The sequence below is a fragment of the Nesoenas mayeri genome (assembly GCF_963082525.1).
Source record: "Nesoenas mayeri genome assembly, chromosome: 19".
Taxonomy (NCBI): Eukaryota; Metazoa; Chordata; class Aves; order Columbiformes; family Columbidae; genus Nesoenas; species Nesoenas mayeri.
Genome location: NC_137568.1, coordinates 5,268,231 through 5,286,885, shown reverse-complemented (window position 1 = coordinate 5,286,885; position 18,655 = coordinate 5,268,231). Strand labels below are relative to the sequence as shown.

The 18,655-nt window shown below is 42.2% G+C and overlaps 1 protein-coding gene across 4 annotated transcripts in view; it reads right to left on the bottom strand.

The window, feature by feature from the left end:
* The window catches only part of TNRC6C (trinucleotide repeat containing adaptor 6C), a 90,163-nt gene that overhangs the window by 30,572 nt on the left and 40,936 nt on the right, over positions 1-18,655 (bottom strand). For all 4 annotated transcript variants that reach the window (XM_080356228.1, XM_080356226.1, XM_080356225.1 and 1 more), the window contains one exon: positions 605-3,196. In XM_080356228.1, coding sequence (XP_080212354.1) covers positions 605-3,196 — 2,592 coding nt within the window. The remainder of the gene's footprint in view (positions 1-604; positions 3,197-18,655) is intronic.

Below are 18,655 nucleotides of genomic sequence, written 5' to 3'. Positions count from 1 at the left end.
CCTGAATATTAACATCTTTAACCAATCCAGCTTCATAAGAATCACATGAAAGTCCAGGATACTACACGAGCTGGAGACCTGAACTATGGAAGAGAACTGTTTCTTCATAAAAGATAACAGAGGAACAGCAACAATCTAGATTCATGCGGTTGTTGAAAAACATCTGTTGCCAAGAAATACGGTTTATAGAAAAGAAACAGATGAACGGTGTCTAAACAAGAACAAAGCCCGAGACATGGTAACAGAAACAAATAAGTGAAAAAAGCAGCAAGACGACCTCGAACTCTCAAGTGGTTGAACTACAAGAAAATGCTAAGAACTATAGAAGGCCTGAAGAGATAAATATGTATCCGCAATGCAAGGATCCAGGCATGGTTCTGACTGGGTGTTGTTTCAAGCCTTTCTTACATTCACTGGACTGTACAAGCTTGCGCGTCGGGTTCCACAGTTCTGTCCTCAAGAAAAAAGTTAACGCTGCTTCAGAGTAAATGAATGAACTTATTGTATGACATAAATACATGATGGGTAACTACACAGTGATCAGGCCAGACAGCCTTCAGTAATCAATACTGGCATAAAGTATATTATAAAACTATTTTCATACCTGGACCAAGCAGCGGGGACCGGTTCGGCTGGGCACTTGACTGGTGCGATGGCTGAGGTTCAACCATATTTGTGTTGATAATGGTGCTAGTGGTGGTGGTATTGGTTGTGGTACTGCTCTGAATTATAGGATTATTTCTATCCCACATGTTTACAGTCTTGTTGTTGTTGTAATTTGGGTCGCCCCAAGCTGAGGTACCATCATCGATTTCCATCTTGCGGCGAATGGACGGTGGAGATGGCTCTTCCCAGCCAGTTGCCTCACAGTTCTCTTTTTGTTTGGCTGGCACTGGCCCACCAACCCACCCCGACCCCGTCTGTTTGACAGAAGCAGCTCCTCCCCAGTTACTCACATTGTTGTCCTGGGGTTTATTAGCCCAGTTTTGTTGGGGGCCTGGCTTTAAAGATTCCCCCCAACTTGTACCTGTATTAGCCTTGCTGTTTGTGCCATTTCCCCACCCGCTGGTCCCAGACCTTGTGGAATCGTTCCAGCCAGACCCCGATCTATTGTCAGAATCCCATCCAGATCCATTCTTCTTCCCATCACCCAAGTGTCCAGGAACAGATGATGAATCTGTCCAGTCTCCACCTCCTGAAGTCCAGCTTGGATTTGATTTCTGTCCATCTCCCCAGTTTTGAGATTTGGGTTTCTGAGGTTCACCCCAGGTGGGTGATTTGTCCTCCTGATTTGCGGTCCCACTCCAAGTGTGGCCGCTTTTGGCAGCAGCAGCATTATTAACAGTAGTAGAGCTTGCTGACTCTCCCCACCCCCCTGGGCCGTTTGGTGCTTTGTTGTTATTGTCTCCCCAACCTGTATTTGTTGGAACAGCTGCCGGTGGAGAGTTGACCCACCCAGATACTGAAGAGGTATTTGTACTGTTCATGATGGACCCATCGTTCTTCCCCCCTGAGTTTGAAGACTGAGTAGCTGCACAACCCCAGGCCTCTGTTCCATTGTCATTCTTGCGTTCAGACCTTGGGGACTCTTCAAATTCCCAGGCAGTGTTTTGCTTTACAGGGGTCTGTCCCCACCCCGTATTGGACAGGACCCTGGGGTCAAGGTCATTTCTTGGCAACTGAATTTGCCCTTGGTCTATCATCCCTTTGTCTCTCCTCCTGCCCTCTCCAGCCCCCTCCCTCCCAGTACTGCCTTCGTTTTGACTCCCGCCGCTGTCGTTACTTCCTTCGCTAGCTGTGGTGCCAGATGCCGCAGCTTTGGCCCAAGAGTTCATTTGTTCGTTGCCCTGCTGCATGGCAGGATTCGGACTGCTAACACTAGAGCCATCCCACCCTGTTGATCCTTTCCCATTGATGTCGCTATTGGAATGCTGGTTGGGGGGCTTGCCCCATTCACCGTTCACCCCATTACTGGTGCTACGGTTGGGGTGGCCCCAAGCTCCAGAATGCATACTGCCCACGCTGCTGTTGCCACCGCCCCTGCCCCACGCGAGCACCCCGGGACCAGAAGGAGGCCCCGAGTCCCAGGCGCTCGCACCGTTTCCTTCCTTTTGCGCAGCACTGCTGGATCCATTTTGTTTAGCACTTAATGCTGAGTTCACAGTGTCTCCATTCCCCTGACTGAACCCAGAATTGCTGTTTCCTGTGGCAGGATTACCTGGGGACATCCCCCACACTGAACTGCCCATTCCTTCACCACTGCCCCCACTGACTTGAGAAACTGATGTTCCGTTAGCACCAGGAAGGCCTTGCAGGTGGGGCGGGATGATGGCCCCCATACCAACGGCCATCCCCCAGTTCGGCAGTCCGTTTGTCTGCATTGCATTGATAGGGTTTGGTGAAGAGTTCATGGGGTTAGTGTTATTTGGTCCATCAGTGTTAAGGTTCTGAGGTTGTACGCTGAAAGACACATTCTGAGAAGTGGACGTTTGTGGTTCTGTGCTCTCTTGCGGCAGCAAGTTTCCCCAAGCACCTAAGGTGCCTGTTGGGTTCCCATTCTGGTTGCCCATGTTCTGACCTATGGCACTGACCGGACTGCAAATACTGGAAGGGTTGCCTGCTCCCACAGTTCCTTCATGTCCAAGTACAGGCCAGGCAGCTGGATTGGCATTAGGGTTAAGGTTAAGATTAATGCCAGCATTCGAGTTGGAAGCACCCCAGCAGTTCTGACTTCTACCATCTCCCATCATGTTGTCCATCTTTCCATCCCCACCGCTGGCAGAGCAGTGAGCTAGGCCAGAGCCGGAGCCCCCGGCCACCCCCCACACTCTGGCCGAGTTGCCGTTACCATTGGCTCCACCAGCTCCAAGGGCACTCTGGTTCGAAGTGCTTTGGACGAGTGCTCCGTTGGCGCCATTATTGCCATTAGTTTTCTTTGTATGTCCAGTGAAGTTGCCTTGGGCACTCCCTGTAGCCATGCTACTGTTCTCTGAGCCACAGTTGGAGGCAGAGTCAGTGTCTGTAGTACATTCTGAGGCAGACTCAGTCTCAGCTCCGGTAATGGAAGGCCACGCTTCCTTGTCAGTCCTGTCTATTATCACTTTATCCCAGCTGCAGTTGCCTTCACTCCTGAAAGCGGGCTGCTGTCCCCAGTGGGAATTCTCATAATGGTCTCCCAATCCACTGTGGCTGAGATCTGAAAGGATCCAACAAGGTTCAGAATGAGTCCACTGTTCAAGCACTATTTTACATCGCTAGGCACAGCACTGCATTCTGCTAAAATTCAGACTACATTCTCTAACATAATATAGTAATTTTCCTCACCACAATAAAGCATGATGCTCTTTTTTTTTTTTAAATCTGGCAAAAGTCTCAATTAAAATAATGGAACCATTCAGCTTCAGAACAAAGCAACAAGAGTGTTTTGTATCCCTCAGTATATTAGTAACCATGACGAGCAGGCAATAAATAAGGATAGCAAATACACCAACCTGTGTGAAAAATCTAAAAAGCAAATTTGGAAAAAAAAAAACCAGAAAAATATATCTAGCAGACTCTTACATCTACTTTGATTCAATTCTCATTTTTCAGAGAAGCACAAAGAAAGAACATCCAATACAATATGTAAAATGTCTGCCTGGCGTTAGATATTACATCCACATGCCTATCACACTCAACACATAAAATTCATACTGCATTTAGGTTTTCAACCTTCCTGCAAATAAAGGAGCAAATACTGACAGCTACCTTCAGTGTCAGTTACACACTTAAACACCACTACTGTAACTTACATTTTAGCAGAGAACTTGAGCATTTCTAAATAACAGTTTTGTCAAGAAACTTATGATTTACGTGCAGTTTAAACATTCTTTTGCACTTGCAGATACAGTCCAGTTTCCTCCAAAACCAATGAAAATCAATGCTAGGTTGTAAGATAGTTAGAACACAATATTTTCTGAGCATCTCCCACATCCTCAAACATAGATGCTAATCCAAAAACTTAAACAAAAGCTCTTGAGCATCTGAATTGCTTGCTACAGTACAAAATAAAACTGGAAGACACATCTCATGCTAAGAACACGAGCTTAGTTCAAATTTTTGCATTTACTTTCTACCCTGATTGTTCTCCACACGATTTCTAGCACAGATTACTCCTTTTAGTTTCTTTTGATAGTTTTATAGCAAGTAATTCAGTCTGATCCTAGGGATGTAAATTAGAGATAATTGACAGAACAGGTCCTCTTAACTGCTTGTCTAAATAAATGACAAAACTTGGTACATGTAAGTTAAAAATTGTGGATCTCATTAATTTTTACTTGCTGTAAATCTGTAGAAAGATGACTTCTTATTTTTTATTATTTTAATATGAAGAATATTTTGTGGGGAAGATGGATGCAACAAACCTCCCAAATAAACTGTTAACAGTAGATGCCTAATATGCATTCATTTAAATCACAAATATTTTGGTGTGATTAGCTCTCCTAACTGCCTCCAGTTAGAGGTGTTCTAATACTGCAGAAAATTGTCCTCTCTCTTTGACAAAGTCTTCTTATTCACATATTTCACCTGTAGCTTTTCACACGAGAGGGGTGATTACTTGGTTGCCTCCTGAAGATTTATCAAGATGAAGAAAGAACACACTAAACCAGGAGAGAGTGCAGCTTGCTTGTTTTTTTAACATAAATCAATTGAAGGCAAAGTATGAATGTCAGAGAAAGGAAAAGAGTCTTAGCTCATCACCCATCTCATGATGCCAGGAAAAGCCCAACAAAAAGAGCTAAATAATTGAAAAGCATGTGACAAATCCAAAAGAGAAGGTGAAAGGAGCCACTTGGATTTACCTGGATTCTCTCCCCTATGTGCAACGGCTAGAAAGGAAAAGCATCACGTTAGTCCTGGATAAAGCCGACCAGTTACATTACAGAGCTAAGGAAGTAGGTTGAAAATGTACCCGATAACCCAGGTTTGCTGTACAGGTGTTAAATAGAGACGAGAATCCCAGATAAGGCACAGAAGGTGAAAGAAAGCCATTCAAACGACTTTAAAAAGGGTCAATAGGGTCAGAAAAATGAGCCAAGCGGCATTCTTAGCAGAACAGAAATGAACAAAGGAAAAAAGCCGCGGCAGGCCAGGCCAGAAGATAAGAAGTTGAGGCAAGCAAGGAACCAGATAAGAAGAGTTATGTGAGATTTTTTTCAACACTGTGGGTGGTGAGATTTGGCACTACACTTCAGACGTGACAGAAAGGTTTAAAAGCGGCTTGAAATACATTGTTCCAACAAAAAGGTCTTGTCAAGGCTGAAATCTAAGCTACATGTGCGAGTGCCAGGGAGCAGGATGGTGCTGCTCAAGGCAAGAGTGTCTGTGCAGGGCAGGTGTGGGAAGAAGGATCAAGAGCACAGAGGAAGATGTCTCAAATCCCACAAAAATGGCACTAGGATCAATGAGATGGAAGAGAGCTGCTTGTTTAATCATTGCTTTCTCTTCACCCTCTCCTCCAAGGATGGTGGTTAAAGTGATGCTCAAGTTTGAGAGCAGCCAGGAGACAAAGTAAAGGGAAGGAGTGGGATTGGAAGAGGAAGACGACAAAACAGCTTAGAAAGACTCCTGAGAGTAGGGAGCAAAATGATTCATTAAATATGATTCCAGGATTTTGAAGAGCAGTCACATAAAAGAGAAGAAAATAAAATTATGAGAGGTAAGAACTATGAAGACCAAGAGATGCCCACGTTAAAAGCAGAAAATGGCCAAGGGTCTCAGCTGGGATAAGCACATCACAGTATCGCACCAGGTACATCTGGCAAGGTCACAGCTCTAACCCCCTTCGCTTTTGGTTTGCAACTCATAATTGCTCCTTTTTGCATACTGGCCGCATAGTTCCTGTTACTGAGATTCAGATTATACCCCCAACAATAATCACTCACTGATCAGAACATGGGTTACTTTGACAGGAATTACAATAAATTTTAGGTGACATAAAATAAGCAGTGCATGCAACAACTGCGCTGTGTCCAAACAGTTACTGGAACGATTAATTCTAACACCAAGGCTGCTGCTCTAAAACTTGGAAGAAACAGGACAGATAAAGGAAAAATAATCACAATCTAAAGAGAAAGTGCAAAAACTGACTCTGCTGAAGAGAGGACTTTCTATATTCCCGTCTCTACAAGCAAATAACCAAAAGATTTTCCATTTTCTCCAGATTACAAGATCATTCCTATAATTTAAATAACCAAAGAGTAGCACAGTCCTACTTAATCCATAAGGACTTTAAACATCAGGGAAAAACAATGAAAGCAAAATATTTTAGGTTATTAAAGCTAGAAAATTGGTTGGTTGGTTGGTTTTTTTGAACACAGAAATTTCCTGCAACTTTCTAGGAAAGCAACTCTTCATAAAAATTGCCAGTATTTTATTTTCAAAGCTGTTAAAACAGAAGTGGGAAACACACTTAGCAAAATAATTCTTAAGAATCAGTTGCTCTGTATGTATGCAAAGGTCAGACGCAAGGCACCGCAGTCCACCAGAAGCACTTCTACCCTTCCTCTGAACCCAGCAAAGACTTCAACCAAAACCTCAGGAACAGGAACCGCAGGTATTCGGTGTCAGGAAATCCTGGCGCAGGTACAGCGCAAAGCGAAATCGAGTTTAAAATTAGAACTTTGTGTTTCAAAAACTTAATTATGCATCTTTTCTAAAAAAAATATGGGTTCCCTTGATTAACAACGTTTCTTCAGCAATCAGGAAGGAAAAATTAATCTGCGAATAACAGCTCTAAGTTGTTTGAAACAAGCATACAACTTCTGTCAAATTGCAATCATACACGCTACCTGAAAAATGCACCAGCGCTACCAATAAGCATGAGGGCTGTATTTTATTTTGTTTTTCAAATAATATCCTTAATGAGCTGGGAGGAGATTGCTGGTGTTATTCTACACTGTACCCAACACCAACTTCAATTTAGTACGTATTAAAAATAGAAAACATTTTTGGCTATGTTTGCTAATGAACATGAATAATCGCTTACAAAATCAGTTTGATGTTTACATAGATTACAAATGTAAAGTATGAGTGGAGTGAAACGGGAGAAGCTGTTCATTTCGTAGACAGGCAAAACACTTTGCCTGCACAAGCAGTTTCCCCAAAGCTTCAATTCTCCTCTGAAAATGTCATTTACAATAATATTTTTCATTTTTATTCATTCAGCAGAGCTAAAAGAAACTGCATCTTCAGAACTTCCATTACTGTCATTAGTTCAAATGCTGCTCGGTAAAATTCTGCATCCTCAACTATAACATAACTCTCAGCTGATTTAGGAGGTGAAGTATGGAGGGGGTGAGCAATGGCAAAGCCTGGGATAAACTTTTAATGAGAACCACATTAATAATAAGTTTTGCCCATCCGATTTTAAATCAGAGCTAATAGTGACTCTCTCTCTTATTCCCAGTTTTATTTTTCAGCTCATGTTGGTCAGCGTAACAGCACCCAGGTACATTGGCTCGTCCGGTCCTGCCCAAAGGACAGATTACGGCCAGCGCTGTTTGCTTTGACACGCAGGAGACAGAAAAATCCCCAAGGCCAGTGACAGCCCTGCTGGGGGTTTTACTTGTCACACAAAGGTTAGTGATTGTCAGCAGGAAATCAGGAAAAAAGGGCAAATTACTTTCTCTCCCCAAAAGAAACAGTTTTCAATTCAACATGAGCAGATCTTTAAAAGACTATATATTTTAAAGTTTGAATTAAATAAGAATTTCCAGAAACATTTTAAGTGCTGGATCAAATGTAGGTTAATTTCTAAGACAAAACGATGATACAAGCACCTATTCTAAAGAATAAAATAAAATAAAGCAGAAAATCTGGGAATTGCCGTGCTAATATTTCAGGCTGTCTGCTACATCCAGCTCTAGGCGTTCGCTGAGGCAAGGGACACATTTCAAAGCCGTCATCTATTTGAAGGCACTTACAAAGCGGACTTACAGCAAGCCCCACAGATGTTAGCAAGCTGAAATCTCGAACCGCGTACATAATGTGGAAAGACAGAAAAGAGATGGAAGCACTGAATAAAGCAGCTTGCTTTATTTTAAAACTAAACCATAGTTAAGTACACAAGAGGGAAAGCCTATTACCCTGTTTTAATTTTCTGCACCATAACATTAAAATGTAGTTCCTTTCCTCTGACGCTGAAAGCTTTTAAATGCATTAAGAGCACAAGCAAAACTAAACATTTCTCATGATTAGTAGAGATTTCACTAAGTGCTACCTCTCCGAAACAAAAGCAGCAGTAGAAAACATCAAATAATAGCATTTTTCTGCTCGGTGCAATGTATCTTTAGCAAGCAGCTCGCTGCGAAGACGCCATTTTATCAAACCTGAAACGCAGCCAAAAGCTTAGGACGCTGTGCTGCTGCGCTCGCTCTGAAATGTTATGTAATAAATTGATTTAACAGAAGCAGATGCTATTTTCTCAGGGTTAGGGTTACTTTCCTTTTTTTTTTTTTGGCTCTAAAAAGGGCTGATGGGTAATAAAATACCTGAAGAAAGGAGTCGCCCAACCATCCTAGGAGACGCTACATTGTGTGCAGAGCTGTTTCTACTCCTGCATCTACGTTCTCCAGGGCTCTCGGCTTCAATATGTCGGCTGTGTACAGTATGAGCCTCATCCTGTAGAGCTGCCAAGAAAATCGCTCTGTGCGAGCGAGCGCCCAGACAACCTGCGAGCGAGCTCGGGCCTCGGCTGCACTGGCTGTGGAAATGCCCTTTCCACGCACAGCCCTCCTCCCCCTTCCCTCGCTCCGCTCCCCGGCTTTAGGTGAAGGTATCAACAGAGTGGGGTTTTTAAGCCTTGATTATCTAATTGCAGCTGACACTAAACCGATCTTCCTTCCTCTTTAAATTCTTTCAACTGTCACAAAACATTTTCACTTCAGGACCCAGCTACAATTAGCAGCCTGGCTGCTTTTCTTCTGTTTTTGAAAGTCAGCCAAGAGAAGACGCGGGCGCTGCCGACCGCCTGCACGGGCAGCGGCTCCCGCCTCCTGCCCCGTGTCGTCCTGCCCCACTGACAGCTCCTGCCCCACCGGCAGCTCCTGCAGCCCCACCGACAGCTTCTGCCTGCCCCACTGATCCCTCCTGCTTGCCCCACAGACAGCTCCTGTCCCACTGACACCTCCTCCCCCACCAACACCCCCTGCCTGCCCTACCAACAGCTCCTGCCTGCCCTACCAACAGCTCCTGCCTTCCCCACCAACACCCCCTGCCTGCCCTACCAACAGCTCCTGCCTTCCCCACCAACACCCCCTGCCTGCTCTACCAACAGCTCCTGCCTTCCCCACCAACACCCCCTGCCTGCCCCACCAACAGCTCCTGCCTAGTGTCCTCCTGCCTGACCCACCAACACCTCCTGCCTGCCCCAACACCTCCTCCCCCATCAGCACCTCCTGCCTGCCCTAACAAGAGCTCCTGCCTTCCCCACCAACACCTCCTGCCTGCCCCACCGACACTTCCTGCCTGCCCCACCGACACTTCTTGCCCGCCCCACTGACAGCCCCTGCCCCATCAACACCTCCTGCCTGCCTCGCCAACAGCTCCTGCCCCACTGACACCTCCTGCCTGCCCCACTGACACCTCCTGCCTGCCCCACCACCAGCCCCTCAGCAGCTCCAGCCTCACTGGGGGAGCAGCAGCCCCAGCTGCACCCGGGCCTGCTGCCAAGCCCCTAATGACTTCCCTGCCTCTATCGCAAGAAGATCTAAGTGGCAAACATGCAAGCGTATTAATCAAAGGCAAGGCTGTTTATAAACACCGAAAACTGCCCCAAACACCACAGATCAGGGCACTCTCCGCCTCCTGCAGAAGGGGGGACCCACCATCTTTTCCCAGCCGCGGGCTGGAGAGGGCTAGTTCTCTTTGAGACATTTGAACATGCAGAGTGTGAACAGAAGGTGGTGGTGGGGGGAGACAAATGTTTTCATCACAAATCCTGTAAGAACACATGTAGATAACTTTTTTCAATGCATATATACAAATCCCAAAGGATCATTTACACACAAGCTTTCAGTATGTCTTATACTCTCTTTCACAATTATTTCCCCTGCTCACTTCTTTGTTCTTCCTCTTCCTCCTATCTGCCCCAAATACATATTAATTACGCAGTAAGCAGAGCACGTTTTAAATTTGCTGTTTCAATTCTTGTCAGGTGTTCACCTGAGCAGTGTCACCCTCTTGCACTGGGCTGCACACAACTCATGTCTCTTTAAAGGTCTGGCTGCATTCTCAGAATTGCTGCCACTTCACTACCAAAGCACAATCGCTGCTGCTATTCTTGGCTCAAGAACTGTTCCACTAAAGTACTCCTGAAAATAGTTGGTTTCCTTCTGAAGACATGTTTCTTTGCAATAGTCTCTAAATACTGGACGGGTTTAACCTCATTTTAAGAACAACAGATGAACAAAAATCAAATCTGCTTGGTTTTGTTTTAATTTAGAAAACTATTTCAAATGCAACTAGAAACTGTGCTGGAGAGTCAATTTTGAAATAACTTTAAAATCAAAATATTATCGTGGATTGTTATATTCCTTTATATCAGCTATGCATGATTGAAATTTCCATTAGTTAAAATGGTATGTCAAAGCTGGAAGAGAACATAAGACGCATTCACACGTTGCTTCTGTTTTTCTCATTCATATTGTAAACTTACTGAAATCTACTTCAATTTACAGAGGCAGGTACTTATAAATTCAAGAGGCCTCTGTTTCCCAGGCAGGGTACACAGGAAGGCAACACAGAACCCCAAGGCAGCGACAGAGCCCACCCCAAAGTTTGGGAGCAAACTCAAGCCCAGGTGCCACTGCAGCCCTGAAAGTTAAAAAAGGGGACTAGAGAGGTCATGCGGAGCACTCGCTGAGTCTAAGCTGGTCTCCTGACATCAGTGACACTCACCCAACCCAATGAGGGAGCCCTCAGGTAACAGAGACTGCACCTTCCCCAGGGCTTTGGCTCACTTCTAAGACAGCTTTCATCTTGGCACGTTCTTCCTAATGTCTAACCTTCATGTTCCTTGTTGAAATTTAAGCCCATTACTTCTTATCTGATCCATCACAGGCATACAGAACATATAATTTTCATCCTTGCGGCAGTCATTGAGGTGTTTCTGCAATTCTAATGCCAGTCTTTCTTTGACTTAGTACCTCCAATTCCTTCACTTTTTGCAAGGCTCTTTTTCAAGATCTCTACTCATTCCTGTTGCATTCCTCTGCTCTTCTTCCCTTCCTTCTGAAAGCACAGTATCCCAAACTGGACTCAATATTCAGAGTGTTTATCAGAAAGGCCTCATGGAAAGCAGTATTTATTTCCTCCAGTACATTTGTCTTCAACAGCATGATAGCATTGATCTGGTTTACCCTGTGACCAACTCCAGGTCCGTTTTTGCGGTGTGATACTCACGTAACTGTATTTGTGTACAGAGCTGCTCTGGCCAAAATAAAGAACTTTTCCCTTTTCTTTATCTCTCATTCAATTATAGAATTTTGCCAGCACTATTCCATATTGTAATTTTGCCTTACAGTTGCCTTGCACTCTTCTCTAGTTTAGTAATGAAGGCTGTTGTTTATTGCCAAAAGTTTGATGTATATATCAAAGAGTACAAATTTGCACTCACTCAAAATGTTCTCACTTGCCAATAAGAACTGAGAGCAACTCCCTGAGCAGCGGTGAGACTTCTTGCGGTAGTTTAATCTTATACTTCCCATGTATTTTCATCACCACACATCCAGCACGAGAAAGTCTTCTGAGGCCCTGTTAAAAGCACAAAGTCGACTTCTAGGACATGACTTTCCCTCCCATTTCGCAGTGCTGATGGAACTACCCTCCTTTGGCATGACCTGCTCTCCACAAACCCAAGCTGGCTCTGTTCTTCTCTCTTGCACAGTTCTAAATTCACAGAAATAGCTGTTTTGGTTATTTTTTTCCAGTATCATTCTAGAGGATTAGAACCTGTAAATCCCCAGTCTCTCCTTTTTCACCTTTTAACACTGGTTGTTTTATTTTCTGTTTTCACGTTCTCACACTCTGAAAGAATGCTGGCAGGCCAGATTGCTGCAACCCATCCTCAATGTAGTCTACTATGAACTTCGTCACTTCTAGACAATTTGAAATATTTTCTTCCCTTACGTTCTCTGACTCACTGTAGTCCCAGTTCTAAGTCAATCGTTAGTTCACAGATGAAGGGAAAACCATTTGAAGTATTCCTGATGCCACTGATCAATGGTTCTTCCTGCTGAACATCAGACCAGTTTCCCCTGGCCTTCCTTTCAATAACGGACTTAAGAAAATGTTGTGTTTTCGTTCTCTGAGGTTTTTTTCCTAAATCTACAAATTTCTTTGTTTTTCATATTTGTTGTAGTGCGATACCTGTTTGTTGAGCTGTATAAATCCAGCTTTCTGATCATTTTCACACGATGCTACTCCCTTGCTGCTCTTCCTCGGGACCAAACTCTTATTTCCCAGTCACTTTGACCTTAGTTGCTTTCTGCCTTTTACTTCCCCACCATCAGAGACAGGTCCTGCCACTCGGGCTCCTCGCATGGGTTGGCAGAAAATTGCCATCTGCACTTTTTAACAACTTGCCAGACTCTTAGTCTCCTGACCTTTTCTTGCAGACACCCGGGCACTTCATGTTTCTGGCCATCACTAGAGCACAGCCCTCGACAGGTAGGATGCAGGTCTGCCGATTCCAAAGCAAAAGCAACGGCCTTTGAGTCATGATGCTTTTGCACAGCCTCTCTCTTTGAAAGTGAGGACAGCAAAACCATAAAGGCATCTCAGTTATTTATCCTTTTACAGATTTCTATTTCTCCTTCTCCCAGTGAAAAATTCTAATCACTGTCAGATAGATTTGAAGCAGCAGATTTATTTTTCACGCTCTGCTGCCTGATGTCAGATAACATACACAATACAGAAAAATTCATTCCAAAGATTAGTTTACTGATGAGTTTTTACCATCATTTTTCATTCATAATGCACGTATTTGTGCTACACAGAGCTTGGTACTTCCCCATCTATATTCATAGCATTATATGGAATTTTTGAAAATTTACATGGGAGACAAACCCCTTTACTAGTGGAGACTCACCTCTCTCAGACTTTCCCATTACCGCAATTCAGAAGATGTTCATCACTCAGAACATCCAGACAGCGCTGGCGCAATCCTGTCTCTATGTTAACTGCTACCTTTTTGGTATTGTATGGTTCTTTTTTCCTTTTGTCTAAACATATACCTGTCACTAGTTACCTTTGGCAACATTGCCTGATTTCCAAGGACATGTACCAGACAACAAGCACCACCAAATGCTAAACAAACCCTGAGGAAAAAAAACAAGAGGCAAGAAATGTAAGCACTACTCATGCAACCTCTGGTTGTACCTGAGCATCCCTTTCCAACACTAACTTGATGAGACTATTGGCAAAAGATGTAATCAAAACAAATACTGGTAATTTCCTTCATTTTTAACAAATGGCATAACATCAAATGTGATCCCACTAGCAGGAAAACATTTACACAGCCACACTGCAGAGCGTGTGTAGTGATGAGCTGTACAGAGAACTGCTCTGCAAATTGTGGCCAATACCTTGTCAAGTGATGTGAAATGTGAAAGCTGTTAGAGGAGTTTTATTGCAGATAAACATTGTGTGTTTGCTCCATACAGTTACCTTCCACAGAAGCAGTAGGAATAACCAACCCCTGTGTCTACAAAGAAACATCACCATGCTACTTAATTCGAGACCAACAGCCATGACACAATGCACATCTGCCAGGTATTACGTAGTACACTTCAAAAAAAAGTGTATTTGCTATAGAAAGTGTGAAATTATATACACAGTATATTTACTCACCTTATTCTCACACTTTCTATCATCTAATCCCTGATTTCTACTTCATAGTGTTTAGTGTTTTAACTATTACATACAAAACCCACTGCTTACAGAAGATCCTGAATAAATCAATTTCTGAAGTTTTGGGTTTTAATTCTATAACTTACCAACTAAAAGCAAAAACAGAGTCATGTTTTGCCAACAAAGATATTCTGCTAGTGGAATTACAGAAAAGGAACCTCAAAAGATAAAGTTCAGCAAATCATTTCCATAAAGGCAGCTTTCACATGTGCTTTACTCATTGAAAATCAGCCTGTTTGCCATGCCTCCAGGAAATCAAGCTAAATCTTATTTCAGACGTTTGAAACGTGACTTTATTCATATGCTACAGACCTACTTTGGTATATAATGCCTTACCTACAGTCATCACAAAGTACAATAAGCTAAACTGGGCAACTGTTCAAACATGCATTTACCCTGAAGGTCACCACTGCTCTGGTATGTCTGGTGAAACAACTGTGTGTCAAAGCTTATCTGTGTTTCTCAACTATATTGAGTGGTTTAGAAAAGATCTTATCTCTCCCTAAAACTTTTATCCAAATTTGACTTTGCAACTGTATAAAATCGCTGTTAGAAGGAACAATAAAGTAACCCACAGTTAAAAGAATGGATGTTTGAAACTAGTATTATCAGACACGATTTTAACAGAAAGCAGGTTGTTTTCTAATTTTGCGTCCTAAAACAAATTACCAAAGCAAAGTTAATACAGATTTATATGAAAAGTTAACCTGCCACACAACGGCACTCAGCAACTTCCAACTGGCCACAGCACTGCAACATGCACATACCAATGTCAAAAGCATGAAAATGCAAACCGCACCTAAAGAAATCTTGAAACATTAAATAAAACTTCCAGCTTCATAGAACAGAAAAGCTCAGCATAGAATCTGGCATCAGCCACAGCAGGAAAATACATCTCTGTAATTGCTGTCAAATGCTCACGTCCCAGAAAACAACAGATAAAACAAATTAAAAGTATAACTCCTCCGTTTCCACAATGCTTGTGTGTTCTCTCATTTTGACTCCTGCATGAATTACTGGCTTTCGTTTCTTTTTAGACTTTTGGAAACATATGTTACAGATCCGTTCCACAAAATACTCTACTACTTGCAAATACAAAAGACACGTAGAAGTTTCATCATGACTCCTGCAGGACATGGTACATTTCTTTGGAGTTGATGGAGGTTGGTTTCACTTTGCTGAATTGCAGAAAAGTGAAAGGCATCTTCAAGAAAAACTGATTACTTCTTTTGATCTTCTTTCTTATAATCATCAAACACACAGTGATTGCCTGGAGACTCCTATACAAACTCCATAATTTGTAAAGAAACAAAGAAGGATATATTACTTGTTATTTTTAATCTCCCATGGCTTTTTCTCAAAAATTACTTTAATTCTTTCAGATCACATGGCAAAAGGATCATTCCATTAATGCCTCACACCCTAATAAGAGAAGTTAACTATCCTCTAAATTTACTGGAGTTGGTTGGAGAAGAGGAGACTGAGGGGTGACCTCATTAATGTTTACAGATATATAAAGGGGGAGTGTCAGGAAGATGGAGCCAGGCTCTTCTCAGTGACAACCAGTGACAGGACAAAGGGTAATGGGTTCAAACTGGAACACAAGAGGTTCCACTTAAATTTGAGAAGAAACTTCTTCTCAGTAAGGGTGACAGACACTGGAACAGGCTGCCCAGGGAGGTTGTGGAGTCTCCTTCTCTGCCTATATTCCAACCCGCCTGGACACCTTCCTGTGTAACCTCATCTGGGTGTTCCTGCTCCATGGGGGGATTGCACTGGATGAGCTTTCCAGGTCCCTTCCAATCCCTGATATTCTGGGATTGACAAAGTGGGGGTGGAAAAGAGAAAATGCTCCATCTTTAAGTAAAAATAACAAACGAGACTGGATATTAGAATAAGCTCATAAATTACAGATAGAGCTTTCCCTCAGTGTAATCCTGAAAGGGATCAAAGGTGGCATGTCGAGAACAAGCTTTGTAGCTCAAGATAAAAGTTCCAAATAACTGTTCTACAGAAAATGCTTTAAAGTACTATAGAAAAGTTTCATAATAGTTCACAATGAATAAAAGACTTTTCAAGGAATAACATTTCTAAAATATTCTATGCAATTTGAAATGTTTTAATTTCTTCCCTTAACAGTTTGCCTAGTTAATGTTTTATAGATTACCTTAAAAGAGAAACAAAAAAATCACCACTCTCATCTACTTCACTGATACTTCCAGATGATAAACCTGACAAAGAATATATTAGTGGTCATTAATTCTCACTTTCCTTACATTGGCAGAACATCCTTTTTAATTCATGACATTGCAGTCAGAGTTCTGATAAGTGTTTTGGATAGGCCAAGGCAGCAGATAACACAGACTGCTGATAAGAGAATAAAGAGATAAAACACTGTGATTTTTACAGTGAAGAGGCTGGCAATGCCTCTAATAACAGCCTTCCTTGTATCCACGTTCTTATGAATTGGGCCTGGAAGGAACATGGTTGCATAATTTCAAGTTAAATATGAAGAAATATGACTCTACAAAAAGAAAGGCTACAGATATGAACTTACTCAGCGTCTTCTGGATACAAGATGGTACCTTAAATGATCCTGGCTCCTTGATTAATACCAGGTCATCCATCAAAGCAAAGTTACCACTGTTCACAACGAGGATAAAGAAGCCGCATATAGAGACTTGCTTGGGCAGAACCCCGCTCAGGTGTAACCAGCTCTGGTTAGGCCAGGTTACCAGGGCGGGAGAAACCCCAAGCACTGATGCACCAGCTGTAAAGTCTTCAACTGAAGACTTTGAAGACTGAAGTGATTGTTCTCCTGCAATGCAGGTGCTGTTCAGACAGACAAAATTCCTGTTTATATGCAGAACAGGCACCTACACTGCTTTGTCTGGACAATTTAGATTACTTTGTTCCTTCTCTTTCCCAGAGAACTTTTACTTGCAAAGACTTTAGTAAGTGGAATGCATAGGGAACCAGAGACGTTTAAAGGAATATAGTTGGCTACTGATGATAAGAGGAGAGAGGTGAATAGTTTCCTTCTTACAAGGTATTGCTCAGTCAGAATCCTCATGTTTAAAATTCATTAATTTCACATTCACAAAAATACCACCCAGTTTGAACTAAACTTCAAGGAAAATTTATAACTTACATGCTGGAGGCTTTCAGGATATAGAATCTCAAGGCTAATAGTTACTCAAATCCTAACAGCTGAGACGAAAAGGTTTTGGCCTTCCCTGGATACACTTCTTACTTTTTGCTCTTCATGTTCATGAAGGTGAAGATGAAGCCAGTAAGAGTGACTGAATAAGCCTGCCAATATATGTACTTCATGGCTACAAAGGTCTCTCACAAGTGAGATCCTCAGAAAGCAGCCAGGCCCACAGCTGTGGTTAAATACTGAGCTAGATAGGCTAATTTTTTTTTTTTTCTCCTGTAACTGTAGTTAGTAAATGAACTGATGCTCCACCTGCTGGAAAGAGAACTAAATCAGCTCTAGCACTCAGCAAGTTCTTTTTATAAGGAATATGCAACCACTGAAGTCTCAAAACATAATCCCTTGCTGTCAGCAGACAAAAAAGCAGCCAAGCATTTAGCTTGGTTTAAGATTCTCTTCCCTGCTCCAAGAAGTGCACACAGGTTTTCAGGTGCCTTTGAAAGCTTTAGTTTGGAGTTTACACAGTAAACAACAACCTAACAATTCTGAACCTGTGCACTAATTGCTTTCAAGTAGTACTTCTGCTAAGAATTTGACACGGGTTAGCTTATTTTTGTGAAATGTGGAATATAATATGAAGCAGAAAAGCTGCTGCACTCCTCCTCTCTTTTGTACTGGCTTTTACTATGTGCTGAATTTTTCCAGCAGTGACAGAAAAGTAGCAAACTAATTCAACAGTATAAAACATCTGCTGATAGTTGCCAGGCTGACAAACTACAGCAAGTTAAAATAGGAAAACAAGTCTAAAACCTCAAGGTACAACTGCATCTGGCAAGATCAAAGTCACACAGCTAGTCCTATACTCTTATAAGCCAAGTTCTTTTATGGATTATGTTATGATTTATGGTGGACTTTGTTTCATGATTTACAGTGTGTTTCTTAAAGATCAAACAAAGATGTTTCAGATATATCTATAATGATGCTTGAAAAAAGTCTAATACTGGCCCTCAGTCTGAGCTACTTGAGTTGGTCAATCTGTCTTTCTGAAAATAAAATAATAAATATCTATCAATATATATACACATATATTAACACATTTATATAAAAAAAATATATCTAACATGCAATATTAGTCCGACAGGTATCAAAGCTAGAATTTCTGAGAGAGATACTTTTTCTTATCTAACTAAAACTTCTAAGGACAACACCAAACAATTTTCTCTGCTGGAGTTCAGTATCACAGCAGCAAGCACAGCCAAAATAGTGAAAGATTCGCTAATGCTCAAAGGAAAAAACTGCAGACACTTCAGATCCAAATTTTGTGATATCTGACAGAGCTAATGAGTGATAATGAGTGACATTTGAGATCACACAGAAATTACTAATATTCAAGATATCAAAAACCCCCTTGTGACTTAACCCAGATAACTTTTCCTAAGCCATAGATAACCTATCTTGCAACATTCCCTGCTTTGCCTAACAGAACACACATATACAGCAGTGATGAAAAGGTGATTTATACCAATTACTGACTAAGCTCATCTCCAT